The sequence below is a fragment of the Lepidochelys kempii genome, chromosome 19, assembly GCF_965140265.1.
Source record: "Lepidochelys kempii isolate rLepKem1 chromosome 19, rLepKem1.hap2, whole genome shotgun sequence".
NCBI classification, from domain to species: Eukaryota; Metazoa; Chordata; order Testudines; family Cheloniidae; genus Lepidochelys; species Lepidochelys kempii.
Genome location: NC_133274.1, coordinates 12,445,232 through 12,461,823, shown reverse-complemented (window position 1 = coordinate 12,461,823; position 16,592 = coordinate 12,445,232). Strand labels below are relative to the sequence as shown.

Here is a 16,592-nt window from a genome sequence, read left to right as displayed (position 1 = left end):
GTCATTTTGAGATTTTTTGAACCAGAAGCACAGATTTTAAAAAAGGACTTTTTTTTTTCCTTTGGGCTGCTGGAAAGCAGGTTCTAAGCTGAAAGCAGTTAGAGTTTTTTTTGTCTCTGCTTGGGGGCCAGAACAGAGACAAAAGGAAATTGTCTTTTGTGAGCTGAAGTTTTCTCTACCTAAAAGACAGGGTAGTTAACCTCCTGCAGGGAAATTCACAAGTCTTCACAGACCTGAAGAGGTATTTTTTAGCTAAGAGCAAATAGAGGGGTTTTCTATCCATTTGCCTGGAGACAAAGGTGTTAAAAAAAAACCTAAGTATTTTTCTGTAGGCTGACAATCACTATGAGAGAACATAGGTATCCGGTTACAGCACAACCCAGACAGACAGACAGACAGACAGACTGGCTAAGTTGTTTGTTTGTTTTATTTCTAACTCTCGGGTGTAAAGTTAGTTAAAAACAGAGAGGCTAACATGACGGAAACCAAGGCACAACACAAATTGGAGTTAACCAGACTGGAGGCAGCAAAAGAGGCAGAAAAAGCCCTAGAGGCTGCCCACAGGAAGCTATTGAGGCAAGGGAAAAAGAACTGGAGGCAAGGGAAAAAGAACTGGAAAAGAAAGAAAAAAGAGGAAGCATGCATTGGAGATGGAGAAGGTAAGGGTTGAGCAGAATCTACTGGATAACCCTAACAATCCATCCCCAACAATCCACAAATCGGAGCGACTATGTCCACAGTATGATGAATCCAGCGATATTGCTGAATATTTTCTCACCTTTGAGAGACTGCACTCTCCATAAAATTCCTGAAGCTCACAAGATGACCACATTGGTTGCAAAATTGACTGGAAGAGCTCTGGACATATTAAATAAGATGCCTATTGACGAGGCTTCTGACTATAATAAGTTCAAGGATTTGGTTTTAAAGCAATTTCAAATTACATCTGAAACATACAGAGTAAAATTTTGAACCCTTAAGAGAGGGCCTGGACTAAATCATGTGGCTTATCTAAACCAGATGAAGGATCTGTTAGATAAATGGGTCCAAGGAAGCGGTGTCACTAGCTTTGAAGAAATGTGTGATTTGATAGCTCAGGAGCAATTCCTGAATATGTCCAAGGAGGAAATAATACAGTGTTTATGGGATAAGGAAATGTACTCAGCAGAAAGTCTTGCCTCTTATGCTGATCGATACAAGCAGTCCCAGACCACCAGAGAGGCGAGGCAAGACAGAACAAAACATGTGGAGGGAGGAGAGAGGAATAACCCTGGTCACAGTTGGAGCGGATACCCGAAGGGACACTCTCAGACCACCCCCTACTACTGGGGATAGCCCAAGGCCCCTACTACATACCAAGGAATACTCCAGACACCTTATCATCCTGCCACACCATTCTCCAGCAACCCACCTCGCCCCAGTGATCCGTCAGCTGGACGATGTTTTAAATGTAACAAGCCGGGGCATGTGAAAGGCCAACTGCTCCAAGAACCCCAACAGATTACAGTTCATTGCACCGGAATCACAACAGAGGTCCTCAGGCCAAATACCTCCCAGATACCCTTGGAGTGGAGGGAAACTGAGTGTGGGCGGGAAGAATGTCACCACGTGGAGGGACACCGGAGCACAAGTGTTGGCTATCCATGCTTCCTTAGTGGACCCCAATTTAATAGACCCAGAGATCCAAGTGACAATTCAACCCTTCAAGTCCAACTCTTTCAATTTGCCTACGGCCAAGTTGCCTGTCCAGTACAAGGGCTGGTCAGAAACATGGACTTTTGCAGTCTATGATGATTATCCCATCCCCATGCTGTTGGGGGAAGACTTGGCCAATCATGTGAAGCTAGCCAAGAGGGTGGGAATGGTCACCCGCAGCCAGGATAAGCAAGCAGTTAGGCCTAGCTCTGTTCCGGAAACTTCTACCAGGACCTGGTCAGAGGTGATGGAACCAGACCCCATGCCAGCGTCAGCAACAGCAGTAGCGAATCCAGTCCCAGAGACCCAGACGTAGCCAGTCCCGGAACCGGCGGAACAACCAGCACCAAATCAATTGCCAGCACTGAATCCAGTACTTGCCACCCCAACACCAGAGAGCCCCACCGAACCTGAACCGGCAGCAGCCGATAACCCTACACAAGAGGCTCAGCCGGAGCCTGAAACCTAACATAGTGCACCAGCGGAGAGCAGTTCACAGTCAACGGAAACAGCCCCATCCCCTACATTGCTTCCAGAGGGACCAAGCCTAGGTCCACAATCCAATGAGGAACTGATGTTTCCAGCATCAAGGGAAGAATTCCAGACCGAACAGGAAGCAGATGAAAGCCTCCAGAGAGCTTGGATGGCAGCACGGAGCAACACACCACCTCTCAGCTCTTCTAATCGATCCAGATTTGTTGTAGAAAGAGGACTTTTATACAACGAAACTCTTTCTGGTGAACACCAGGAAGACTGGCATCCTCAGAGACAGTTGGTAGTTCCAACTAAGTACCGAGTAAAGCTCTTGAGCTTAGCCCATGATCATCCTAGTCGCCATGCTGGGGTGAACAGGACCAAAGACCATTTGGGGAGGTCATTCCACTGGGAGGGAATGGGCAAGGATGTTTCTCCCTATGTCCGGTCTTGTGAGGTATGCCAAAGAGTGGGAAAACCCCAAGACCAGGTCAAAGCCCCTCTCCAGCCACTCCACATCATTGAAGTCCCATTCCAGCAGGTAGCTGTGGATATTCTGGGTCCTTTTCTGAAAAAGACACCCAGAGGAAAGCAGTACAAACTGACTTTCACGGATTTTGCCACCCGATGGCCGGAAGCAGTAGCTCTAAGCAACACCAGGGCTAAAAGCGTGTGTCAGGCACTAGCAGACATTTTTGCCAGGGTAGGTTGGCCCTCCGACATCCTCACAGATGCAGGAACTAATTTCCTGGCAGGAACTATGGAAAGCCTTTGGGAAGCTCATGGGGTGAATCACTTGGTTGCCACCCCTTACCATCATCAAACAAATGGCCTGGTGGAGAAATTTAATGGGACTTTGGGGGCCATGGTACATAAATTCGTAAATGAGCATTCCAATGACTGGGACCTAGTGTTGCAACAGTTGCTTTTTGCCTACAGAGCTGTACCACATCCCAGTTTAGGGTTTTCACCATTTGAACTTCTATATGGCCATGAGGTTAAGGGGCCATTACAGTTGGTGAAGCAGCAATGGGAGGGGTTTACACCTTCTCCAGGAACTAACATTCTGGACTTTGTAACCAGCCTACAAAACACCCTCCAAACATCTTTAGCCCTTGCTAAAGAAAACGTACAAGATGCACAAAAAGAGCAAAAAGCCTGGTATGATAAACATGCCAGAAAGCAGTCCTTCAAAGTAGGGGACCAGGTCATGGTCCTAAAGGTGCTCCAGGCCCATAAAATGGAAGCATCGTGGGAAGGGCCATTCACGGTCCAGGAGCACCTGGGAGCTGTTAATTATCGTATGGCATTCCCCACCTCCAACCGAAAGCCTAAGGTGTACCATATTAATTCTCTAAAGCCCTTTTATTCCAGAGAGTTAAAGGTTTGTCACTTTACAGCCCAGGGAGGAGATGACGCTGAGTGGCCTGAAGGCGTTTACTACAAAGGGAAAAGTGCTGGTGGCATGGAAGAGGTGAACCTCTCCATGACCCTTGGGCGTATGCAGCGACAGCAGATCCAGGAGCTGTGCACTAGCTACATGCCGATGTTCTCAGCCACCCCAGGACTGACTGAACGGGCATATCACTCCATTGACACAGGTAATGCTCACCCAATTAAAGTCCAACCTTACCGGATGTCTCCTCAAGCTAAAACTGCTATAGAACGGGAGATCCAGGATACGCTACAGATGGGGGTAATCCACCCCTCTGGCAGTGCATGGGCATCTCCAGTGGTTCTAGTTCCCAAACCAGATGGCGAGATACAGCATTTAGCTTACGGTAGTCCACGCAAAAATGTAACTCGCCCAGACAACTATCCCATGCCACGCACAGATGAACTATTAGAAAAACTGGGACGGGCCCAGTTCATCTCTACCTTAGACTTAACCAAGGGGTACTGGCAGGTACCGCTAGATGAATCTGCCAAGGAAAAGTCAGCCTTCACCACACATCTCGGGCTGTATGAATTTAATGTACTCCCTTTCAGGCTGCGGAATATACCCGCCACCTTCCAAAGACTTGTAGATGGTCTCTTAGCAGGATTAGAAGAATATGCAGTTGCCTACCTTGACAATGTGGCCATATTTTTGGACTCCTGGGCAGAACTCCTGGAACATCTACAAAAAGTCTTCGAGCGCATAAGGGAGACAGGACTAACTGTTAAGGCTAAGAAGTGTCAAATAGGCCTAAACAGAGTGACTTACCTTGGACACCAGGTGGGTCAAGGAACTATCAACCCCCTACAGGCCAAAGTGGATGCTATCCAAAAGTGGCCTGCCCCAAAGTCAAAGCAACAGGTCCAATCCTTCTTAGGCTTGGCCGGATATTACAGGCGATTTGTACCGCAATACAGCCAAATCGCCACCCCACTGACAGACCTAACCAAAAAGAAACAGCCAAATGCCATTCAGTGTCAGAAGGCCTTTAACCAGCTTAAAGCAACACTCATGTCTGACCCTGTGCTAAGGGCCCCAGACTTTGACAAACCATTCCTAATAACCACAGATGTGTCCGAGCGTGGTGTGGGAGCAGTCTGAATGCAGGAAGGACCGGATCAAGAATTCCATCCTGTAGTGTTTCTCAGCAAGAAGCTGTCTGAGAGGGAAAGCAACTGGTCAGTCAGTGAAAAAGAATGTTACGCCATTGTCTATGCTCTGGAAAAGCTACGCCCATACGTTTGCGGACGCCGTTTCCACCTGCAAACCAACCATGCTGTGCTACAGTGGCTTCATACCGCCACGGGAAATAACAAACAACTTATTTGGTGGAGTTTAGCTCTCCAAGATTTTAATTTCGACATCCAACACATCTCAGGAGCTTCTAACAAAGTGGCTGATGCACTCTCCCATGAAAGTTTCCCAGAATCAACTGGTTAAAATCGTCCTTGAGATGTGGAAAATATTGTGAGTCTTCGTACTAATATACTTGGTAGTATATTTAGAGGTGCATGTGTCTATTAACTCAGTTTTCTCCTAGAGCTCCAGGAAGAAATCCCAGCCAGCGTTTCACCCTATCTGTGATTTGGGGGGCATGTCATAAATATAAAGGGAAGGCTAACCACCTTTAAAGCCCTCCTGGCCAGAGAAAAATAACCCTTTCACCTGTAAAGGGTTAAGAAGCTAAAGATAACCTTGCTTGCACCGGACCAAAATGACCAATGAGGAGACAAGATACTTTCAAAGCTGGAGGGGGGAGAGGGGGAAACAAAGGGTTCTCTCTGTCTGTGTGTTGCTTTTGCCGGGACCAGAGCAGGAATGCAAGTCAGAACTCCTGTAAAGGGTTAATAAGTAATCTAGTTAGATATGCGTTAGATTCAGTTTTGTTTAAATGGCTGATAAAATAAGTTGTGCTGAATGGAATGCATATTCCAGTTTTTGTGTCTTTTTGTAACTTAAGGTTTTGCCTAGAGGGATCCTCTATGTTTTGAATCTGATTACCCTGTAAGATATTTACCATCCTGATTTTACAGAGGTGATTCTTTTACTTCAATTAAAATTCTTCTTTTAAGAACCTGATTGCTTTTTCATTGTTCTTAAGATCCAAGGGTTTGGGTCTGTGTTCACCTATGCAAATTGGTGAGGATTTTTATCAAGCCTTCCCCAGGAAAGGGAGTAGGGCTTGGGGGGATTTTGGGGGGAAAGACGTTTCCAAGTGGGCTCTTTCCCGGTTATATTTTGTTAGACGCTTGGTGCTGGCAGCAATAAAGTCCAGGGACAAAAGGTAAACTAAATAAATAGTTTGTACCTTGGGGAAGTTTTAACCTAAGCTGGTAAAAATAAGCTTAGGGGTTTTTTCATGCAGGTCCCTGCATCTGTACCCTAGAGTTCAGAGTGGGGAAGGAACTTTGACAGAGGTAAATTTGGGTCCTTTTCTTCAAAAGGATATAATTGTTAGTCTCTCTTTTGAGAACAATGCCTGTACTCACATGAAAAAGTTTCCATGCCATGGTCTGGAGACTTGTAGGGTACATAGTGTTTTCTATTGTACTAATGGTGGAACGATTAAATCTTCTCTCTTTGAATTTGTCAGTAGAAAATAGGTATACGATACAATTTTACATTGTTTATCATGTCAGCTCCAGCAAGACCTCATCGAGATGGATTTCCTCGCATATAAAGTACCAACAAAGAGAAAGCAACTGCTTTGTCTCACATATTTACATAATCCGCAACAGACCTCATGGCAACAAAAGCCTTTTGGAGCAAAATGGGAAGAGATTTAAACTATGGATCAGTTTTCTGTTTGCATTAAGATCAACTCCGTCCCCACCCCTCTGTCCTACCCTATTAATATACAGTACTGAGGTGCTTCCTGCTTTGGGGTCAATTAGCATTGCACTTCCACCCCTCCGCACTGAAGTTTATTTCAACAGCATGCTAGCAAGGGCCAAATTTCAAACTTTAGGTTTTCATCTGGTACCTGATACTTTCCAAACAATCCAGGGTACTTTCATTATCTCATGAAGAAGTCACATCCCACTGAAAGACGCCCAACCCTGATAGGATTACTTACTATGGCAAGGCCCTCTCTATAAAGCTTGCAACCAGCTTTCATTACAGGTTAACACTGTTGAGAGACTTACAAATATTTCACAGCTTTTCCTTATCAATGTTGCCATCTTTTGTAATTTTAAATCATAAATCTCATGATATTTTGTGATTTTCATAAAGCCCCAGCTCCAAAACTCATGATGTACGAATCAGTTTCATTAAAACAGTTTCTAGCCTTCATGCTTATAGTGAAGTACTTGAAAATGTGAGCACTAAAAGCTCAAAAACAAATCGAAAATAAGAACCCCAGTTTTTAAAAATCTAATTTTGAAACCAGTTTCAATTTTTTGGGTCCTGACTCACAATTTTTGAATAATTGGGGTTAGCAACACTTCTTGCAGGTAAAGTCCAAATTAGACTTTGAAAGCTTACAAAGATATCACACAACACTGGGCAACAAAATGGCAGAGGAAATTCATTGTTGATAAATGCAAAGTATTGCACACTAGAAAACATAATTACCTATACATACAAAATGATGTGGTATTAGTTGGCTGTTAGTACTGAAGAACAATCTTGGAGTCATCATGGATAGTTCTCCAAAAACATCTACTCAACGAGCAGCGGAAGTCAAAAAAGATAACAATATTAGAAATTTTTCAGAAAGGGATAGAAAAGAAGACAGCAAATATGATATAAATCCATGGTACCCCCACATCTTGAATGCTGAGCACAGTTCTCATCACCCCATCTGAAAAAGATATATTAGAATTGGAAAAGTCCAGAGAAGGGCAATAAAGATGATTAGAGTTATGGAACAGCTTCCATATAAAGACAGCTAAAAAGATGGACCATTCAGCTTAAAAAAGAGACAGCTAAGGGGGAAGACATGATAGAGGGTTGTAAAATCATGAATGGTGTGGAAAAAGTGAATAAGGAAGTGTTATTTACTCCTTCAAGTAACACTAGAACCAGGGGTTATGCAATGAAATTAATAGGCAGCAGCTTTAAGACAAATATAAGGAAGTATTTCTTCACACAACATTGTCAACCTGTGGAACTCATTGTCTTAGGATGTGAACGCCAAAAGTTTTACTGGGTTCAAAAAAGAATTAGATAAGTTCATGGAGGATAGGACCATCAATGACTATATTAGCCAAGACGGTCAGGAACACAACCCTATGCTCTGGGCGTCCCTAAAACACTGACTACCCCAAGCTGGAACTGGAGGACAGGGGATGAATCACTTGATAATTGCCCTGTTCTGTTCATACCCTCTGAAGCATCTGGCATCGGCCACTGACAGAAGACTGGGCTAGATGGAATATTGGTATAACCAATTACGACCATTCTTAATAGAGCAAAATGAATGTTAAACCTGTTTGTTTGTTTTTTTAAAGTACTAACTGTAGTTATACATATTTCTAACTTGGGGGAGGGTGCACATCCAAAACATTAAAACCAATATTTAACTCTACAGTGTTAGGAGACAGTTTGTATCAAAAACTCTTTATATAATTGTTCTATTGATCTATACTGTATATTAACCCAGATTGGAAGACACTGTTTAAACTGGTTCTTTCATAACAGTACTAACATTATATAGAATTTTGATTTTAAAAGTTACCTGTTACATCATATACTGTACAGTTTAATGAGACAAGCATATTACATAACATTAAAAACCCTACATGAGCATTTAACACAACACTACCCAATATTAGTTCCCATCCAAGTTAAAAAACAACATTAGGCAAATTGACTAAAAATTACTTTGGTATAAACTCAGATCTGCCCCATTTTTTAACTTTCACTTTAGGTTTTGGCTCATTTTCAAACCTTTTCCTTCCTACACATCCCCAAACTGACCTCTGAAATCCCATAGGAAGTCATGGAAATTTCTTAAATTCCTAGCTATAAACAGTTTGATCCATGCCAAGACAGGACTGCAAATATTTAAAGAACTTCCCTATTTGTTGCAATTTTTTTATGCAAGTTAGAAATCACATTATACAACCCAATTAGAAACTCAGTCGTATTAATGAATCATGAAACCTCAGTAGCTGAATGCTGTTATTTTAACAAGGGTTATAAGCACAGAAATCATATTCCTTTTTAGCATGTACATGTGCAGCTAAGGCAGCAGACTATTTTACTGAAAACCACAAGGTAGTTCCAGGCCAGCAGCAAACTCAGGACTCTTGCAGCCTTGATTGGTGAAGATCAACAGGGTCTTGCAGAGAAGGCAGCCGGGGGAAGAGGTAAAAAGGGAGTGAAAAGAGGGAGGGCAAGTAAGCCCAATGTGCTGTTTTTAAAAACAAGCCATCCTAGCAGTTTAAATATGGTGCATTTAATAGTGGATTTAGAAGCCTTTTAGAATGTACATTATGATGGAAGAGAACTCTTGCCCTAGACAAATAAGAGCTCAAATAATAAAAATCTTAGGGAGTTATTTTCTATGTTCTGCTAAGACACCACAGAATATACAATATAGTAGGATTCCCACATTCAAGCATGCAGTTAGAAATCGGGGGTCTTCTTTTATTTCAATGCCTGTTAGCTTTATGTTAAAAATTTAACAATCAACAACAATGCACTCTGCTCTGAATAAAACTCACCTGCCCTGAAGAACTGATCTAAACAAGGAGCTTACCATCTAAAAAGGAATTATTTGTGTGTGCGTGCTTAGGGTTTTTTAATGTGAAAACACTTAGGGTTTCTTAATGTGAAAAACAGGAGAATCTGGGGTGGGGGAGGGAGGGAGATCAAAATTGACATACATTATAAGAAATAACAAAATTAAGTGACCTGAAGCTGAATGGTAACTAAAGTTTAAAAGAAAGAAAAACAGCCACACAATCAGTATTTATTGTGAACTGGCTAGAAGTAATTGAAAACGTCAGCTTGTCTTTTCTACACTGGTGCACGAATTAGGTCAAACCAGCAGGAGCAACATTAAGTAGTGCAAGCAAACAATCTGGGGGAAGTGAGTGGTTTTGTCTCGTCAACGATTGGCTTTTCAGCCCTGGCTCTACGGTTCACATTCACTGGTATAATCACAAATGTTCAATTCGATTGGTATCAGAAGATTATGAAGAGGTCTAAAGGAAATCTCATTTCAATTTGGCATGGCATAGTAGGACCAATCTACTTTGGTCTAATTCTGATATATTTCTGTCAATAAATAGAGTACATGACCTCTCTCCCTTCTCAGCAAGTCATTTAAGATCCAGATTCCCAGTATAATTTCCCCTCCATTGAGAAGTGTACAAATTGACAATCACTGTGTGTGAGAAAATTACTGTTGACAAAGACTTTAATAATCTGCCATAGAGATAAAGTTACAAATATGTGAAAAATATTTCTATAGCTTTTGAAAGCTTATGCAGATAGTGCTTTGTTGTGACACAAGAGCAACCTTTCGGGATGAGGGCTTTTAAAAACCTGTCACATTATGATCTAAGAAATGAAGTTGAAGAGATTTATTAGATCGTCAGCCCAGCTCATTATTAGTCTCTCAGGTAAGTCATCTTTCCAGTGTATTCTCTCCCCGGTGTTTTATTACGGAGCCACAACAGCAACCCTACAGTTAATGTTAAAAAATAACTCGCCATTAAAATCCTAAATTTGGCACACTGCATCAACTTTTGCCAAAGCCAGATCATTTTTCTGGAAGTTTTCATGGGGTGGTCTTTTACCAGGGAAGACTCTCCTTCCCACCCCCATTTTGCATCATTTTGACTATTTAATCGTGATCAGATTTTAACAAATCCTGATCATGCATTTTTCTAACATGTTCCTTTTTGCAACAGAATCTCTCAAAAGGCAGTTTGGCCCAGAAACTCCCGATTTGGCTTTTTCTAGTGTCCTCAAAGAGTCATTTAAGTATTTTCCAAAAAATCAAAGGGTTAATTTCAGCTCTGCACCTATGAGAACTAAGGCTTGGTCTATACCAGTGGTTTTCAAACTGCAGGTCACGACCCACTACTGGGTCGTGGAATGTAAGGCACTGGGTCGCAGCGGCTCTCGTCACCACCACCAACTGGGCCGTTAGAAGTCCCATCAGTGGTGCTGCCCAGCTAAGACAGGCTAGTTCCTATCTGTTCCGACACCGCACTGGGCCCCAGAAGCGGCCAGCAGCAGGTCCGGCTCCTAGGCGGGAAGGTCACGGGGCTCCTGCCCCCGTCCTGAGCACCAGCTCCGCACTCCCACTGGCCGGGAGCCCTGGCCCCTCCCAGAGGTTGTCAACTCTTACCATTTTAAATCACAGATCTCACAACAGCTGGTGGGTTACTTCTTAAAGCTCCAGCGGTCATGTTACTACTTTTAAAAATTACGTTTCTAGCCCTCACGGCTGTGAAGAAAAAGTCTGAAAATCATGAACTGGCGGTTCAAACAGCAAAATGCATATTAAGATCATGATTATTTGGGACCGGACTCATAATTTTTGAATGCTTGGGGATGGCAATACCAAGTCTCTCTGATAGTAGGACCCAAGTCACAGAGTGCAGAGATGTCACTTAATTTGGCTCATGGTGTATATCTGGCTCACTTGATGGATTTTTCTGCCCCCGCTATAAAATGGGTCAAATTTTCAGCTCTGAAGCACCCTGAAATCACGGGTCTTGTCTAAAATTTGCTAGTAAGCTCTTCCACGTAAGGCCTGTCTCTTCTTATGTTTTTATACAGCACCCAGCATGGTAGGGCTCCTTGGCACCAATCCAATACAAAATATTTAATATTAAAGAATAATCATGCCTTCCCTGGAATAAACGATCAGCTGTTCCCTTTCATTTCCTTCAACTGACAACTAGTCAGGTTCTCTACCAGCACAGGGTAAGAACAGACAAAAGAGCAGAGTTCTTTTTAAAAAAAAATTACAGGTGCAACTTTATAAATGAACACAATAAATAAAAATGGCTAATCTCCTTTTAGATTCACAGACATCTTAATTCCATTTAAGTAGTAATTTGTCTGGGAATTCAAATTAGTTTTAAATGCCCGGCAGGGAGAGGGAAGGGGAGATGGGTAGTAAGGTTACCACCACTTCCCTTGGGAAATTTTTCCACAGCCTAGTGCAGGGGTGGCCAACCTGTGGCTCTGGAGCCACATGCGGCTCGTCAGAAGTTAATATGAGGCTCCTTGTACAGACACCGACTCCAGGGCTGGAGCTACAGGCGCCAACTGTCCAATGTGCCCCGACGGGGTGCTCACTGCTCCACCCCTGGTTCTGCTACAGGCCCGGCCCCCACGAGGCACTGGGAGCAGGGGCGGGGGGAGCTGCTGACGTACTACTGTGGCTCTTTGGCAATGTACACTGGTAAATTCTGGCTCCTTTTCAGGCTCAGGTTGGCCACCCCTGGCCTAGTGGATCTTGCTGTATTAAGTGTACCCTGATATTGAGCCTACGTTTTCTTTTATTCATATACATTTGCGTAATTACATTTGATCAATTAAGTCCCTATTTATGAATTTAGCTTCTGAGTAAGTCAAGTCAGTATCACATGCTTCTCGTTTTGCACGAAATCACTGTTCATTTCATCAGTTTGCTCAGCACATGATAGGAGGTAGGCTACGTAAGCAATCAAGGAGAAAAGAATAAGAAAGGGCAATAGCAACAAAAACTAGAAAACAAGCAGCATTCAGTAATATTAACAAACCTCCAAATATTAAGTTTTGAAAAACTTGCTGTGGACTAAAGCACATCCCCTGGCCTGATATATCATTTCACGAGATAATCCATGAAAGGTCAGTGTTTTAATGTGTTACTGGGCCAAACTATCAAAGAGTTAAACAGTCTATGAACAGATTATCTACCCTCTGAAGAACAAAATTTCCCCTCTTACAATACAGCTTGAAAGTATTAAAATTCACAAATGGCCGCCACTAAGACAAAGCACACAATTTATCATGGCATCTGTAGTACTGCTTATGCTTAATGCTGTGAATACCACTGTAAGGCCAACTGTCACAGGGCACCAAATGTTGACAAAACACCACCACATGATAACCAGCATAAGTCTGTAAATTTTAGAAATAGTTCCACTTCTCAAAGAAATTATATCAGTAAAGTAGCTAGCACAATGGGCCCTTTTGTTGGTCAGGTAACAGCTTTACTGCATCTGATTTCCAAGAAACCGAGCTTAGATTTTCATTATTTTTTTTTTAAAGTTACTAAGTTTATCAGTGTTTCTCCATTTTCAAACCATGCCTTTTGCACTTAAGTGTTCAATTTTCATGTCTCTTTTTAATAGATTGCAGAGGAATTCTGCTAAGAACCTTGATGTTATTGCAAAAGGATGTTTCAACCATAAACACCAGCCTCTTCAACCAAAAACACAAGCTGACAGACAGTTTTGTTGAAATTACAGCTGTATCTCAAGCTAGAGGACAAAGCTCAACTGTGCAAGATTTGTTGAAATAAACCTGAAAATAAAACTTTTAGTGCCACCTAGGGGGACCAATAATAAAACAGAGACAGAAGAACTGTATTACAAGCAATCTCTGTGGCTGCTGTATTTATTTATCCGTCAATAAAAATTAGCTTATTCTGGAGAGAAGCTAAATGTTACTTAGATCTACCTGGTAGAATTGCTACATTTATAAAATGTCTCAGGAATTGTTACACAGACTTCTAAGATGGTGTTTCCCTTCCAAAATTAAAATAAAGAAATATCTAGCTGTTATGGTTCTTAATAAAAAACATTCACGATATGGTGAGTGTAATCGGTGAAGTAGTGTCTGCCTAAGCTTGTAGAGAGCCTGAAACAGTAGTGCTAAGATGTGAGCTGCCCAGTTGTTTAAATGGGTTCTAACTCAGATGCCAGCCACAATGTCTTAAATCAAGTGCTTCTCAACCAAGGGCACATGATGTACCCCCTGGGAGTACGCAGAGGTCTTTGGGGGTACATCAACTCATCTAGATATTGGCCTAGTTTAGAAAAGGCTACATAAACAAGCTCTAGCGAAGTCAGTACAAACTAAAATTTCATATAATGACTTGTTTATACAGCTCTATATACTATACATTGAAATGTAAGTACAATATTTATATTCCAATTGGTTTATTTTATGATTATATGTTAAAAATGAGAACAAATTTTCAGTAATAGTGTACTGTGACACACTTGTATTTTTATGTCTGATTTTGTAAGCAAGTTGCTTTTTAGTGAGTTGGAGGTATGCAAGACAAATCAGACTCCTGAAAGGGGTACAGTAAACTGGAAAAATTGTGAACCACTGTGACAACACTTAATTTTTTTCCCCCACAGTTTACCAAAGCCTTTAAGAGGCAGAAGATGATGTAAGATATGTAGGCCTTGAAAGAAAAACAAAGAAAAACAACACACACTTGGCTGGGTCAGAGGTGAGAAAAACAGAACACACATTTTACAAGTTTGAGAAAAACACTGCACTAGTTTGTCACTGTGGAATTTAAAACAAACTAAATAACCTGAGAGAACGATTACTGAAGGATAACCTAGTAGTACATTATCTGTTTATGCATATGATGGTAGCACCTTCTGTTCTTGTATTCTTTAGAAGTTTTTGATGGGAATGGCTGTATCTCCACCATGTGTACTGCCTGGATGGATCCACAAGATCTCTCTGTAGTTAAGGTATAATAAAGCAGCGGTCAGAAAATTTTCTGATCTCCCCCCCCCCCCCCCAAAAAAAAAGGTAATTCACTGAAATTTTGCATGGGAATGTTGCTATTGATGAAATTCCGAAAGAAACCCAGCAGGTTTCGAATGGAACCCAGTCTGCATGACAGGTTTTAACTTTCTCAAACCGAAACTTTAGAATTCCCATTCCACCAGGAATTTCAAAGTTTAAATTTTTCCTATTTCAGAATGGATTTTTTTTTCTTTAGTTTTGGAATCCCCCCACCCAAGGAAGTTTCTGTTTCTGGCCAGCTCTAATTTAAGCCAAGTTCTGCTCTCAGTCACCCTAGCATAACTACAGAACACTGATTTCAATTGAGTTCTTCTAAATTTACAGCAGACCACAGAATCCCACTATCACAGGATAAGTATAAGCATGTAACAGCTGCTGGGAAGTGAGAAACATCAGTGAGGTGGGAAAAGCTTGGAGTAGGCAGAGAAAAGTCTGGCAATATTACATATTCTGTAGTGGGGACTTGCAATGTTCACAGCATACAAACATAGAAATTAGATAGCATAAAATACTCTTGTTGGAAGGTTGCAACATAAACTCCAGAACTTCAATACACAAGAAACAAAGAGGGATGATTTAACTGGGAATTGGTCCTGCTTCGAGCAGGGGGTTGGACTAGATGACCTTCTGGGGTCCCTTCCAACCCTGATATTCTATGATTCTATGATAGGGCGTGGGGGTGACTGGCAGCCTAAGGCAGAGAGGCACAACTTTCCCCACCCACTTTAAAATGGCTCTTTCCAGGCAAACTCTGAGCACATGCTTTGCTACAGAGCCCCCTAGCCTGCAAGCAAGACCCTCTTCCCCATGCACACTCTTAAAGTGATGGCTTGCAATTCCAACACAGTCTTCAATACACCGCAAGACTATTCTCACATAGGGAGGAAATTTTCTAGCGGAGGTTCTTGAGATACCCTGGCAGGCCAGCAAGTAGTGATCCCCGTCCCCGCTCAATGCTTCGTCTTCTGGGCCCTGTGTGCCATTAACGGGGTGAGCCTAGGAAGAGGAATTCAATCCTTGACTGTTGCCACTTCCTCATCTTCCTCCTCAGTAGTCTCAACTTACGCCCCTCTCCCCCATTTCTACATGGTCTTAGGAACCCAACGTCCCATCCAACCAATCCCCAATCTCTCATTCAGTACTGAGCTGTTGGCGCCGCCTCCGATAGGCCCATGTTGCCAGCCTCCATCACCTACTTATTACATCTTCAAACCACCATCCTCATGCTTCCTCCCACTCTGGAGAGGCATTCTCTGTACACATTTGCAAAGCTACCTCATTGTCTTCCTTCATAGCCCTCCTCAAAACTCTCCTTTCCTGCAATGCCTAAAAAAAAGGGGGTCAACCATTAGAGTGCTAGTGGGCAGAAACCACTATGCATCATGGGGGCCAAAATCTGTCTCACTGTTTCCCGGTACTGCCTAATCGGGGGGGGGGGGGGGGAGGGAATAAACATGGGGAAATAGTTTTACGTTGTGTAATGACGCATCCATTCCCAGTCTTTATTCAAGCCTAAGTTAATGGTGTCCAGTTTGCAAATTAATTCCAATTCAGCAGTCTCTCCTTGGAGTCTGTTTTTGAAGCTTTTTTGTTGAAGAATTGCCACTTAGGTCTGTAATCGAGTGACCAAAGAGATTGAAGTGTTCTCCGACTGGTTTTTCAATGTTATAATTCTTGACATCTGATTTGTGTCCATTTATTCTTTTACATAGAGACTGTCCAGTTTGGCCAATGTACATGGCAGAGGGGCATTGCTGGCACATGATGGCATATATCACATTGGTAGATGTGTACGTGAATGAGCCTCTGATAGTGTGGCTGATGTGATTAGGCCCTATGATGGTGTCCCCTGAATAGATATGTGGACACAGTTGGCAATGGCCTTTGTTGCAAGGATAGGTTCTTGGGTTACAGAGTAACAGCCGTGTTAGTCTGTATTCGCAAAAAGAAAAGGAGTACTTGTGGCACCTTAGAGACTAACCAATTTATTTGAGCATGAGCTCTCACAAATCTTGGGAGACAGGCCAGTCCTTGCCTACAGACAGCCCCGCAACCTGAAGCAAATACTCACCAACAACCACATACCACACAACAGAACCACTAACCCAGGAACTTATCCTTGCAACAAAGCCCGTTGCCAATTGTGCCCACATATCTATTCAGGGGACACCATCACAGGGCCTAATAACATCAGCCACACTATCAGAGGCTCGTTCACCTGCACATCTACCAATGTGATATATGCCATCATGTG

General features: G+C 42.5%; 1 protein-coding gene across 9 annotated transcripts in view; it reads right to left on the bottom strand.

The window, feature by feature from the left end:
- The window catches only part of EPB41 (erythrocyte membrane protein band 4.1), a 187,742-nt gene that overhangs the window by 142,698 nt on the left and 28,452 nt on the right, over positions 1-16,592 (bottom strand). For 2 of the 9 annotated variants that reach the window (XM_073317254.1, XM_073317255.1), the window contains one exon: positions 14,182-14,246. The exons of the other annotated variants lie outside the window; for them this stretch is intronic. In XM_073317254.1, the coding sequence (XP_073173355.1) occupies positions 14,182-14,237 (56 nt within the window). In that variant the 5' untranslated portion in view covers positions 14,238-14,246. The remainder of the gene's footprint in view (positions 1-14,181; positions 14,247-16,592) is intronic. 9 annotated transcript variants of the gene reach the window in all.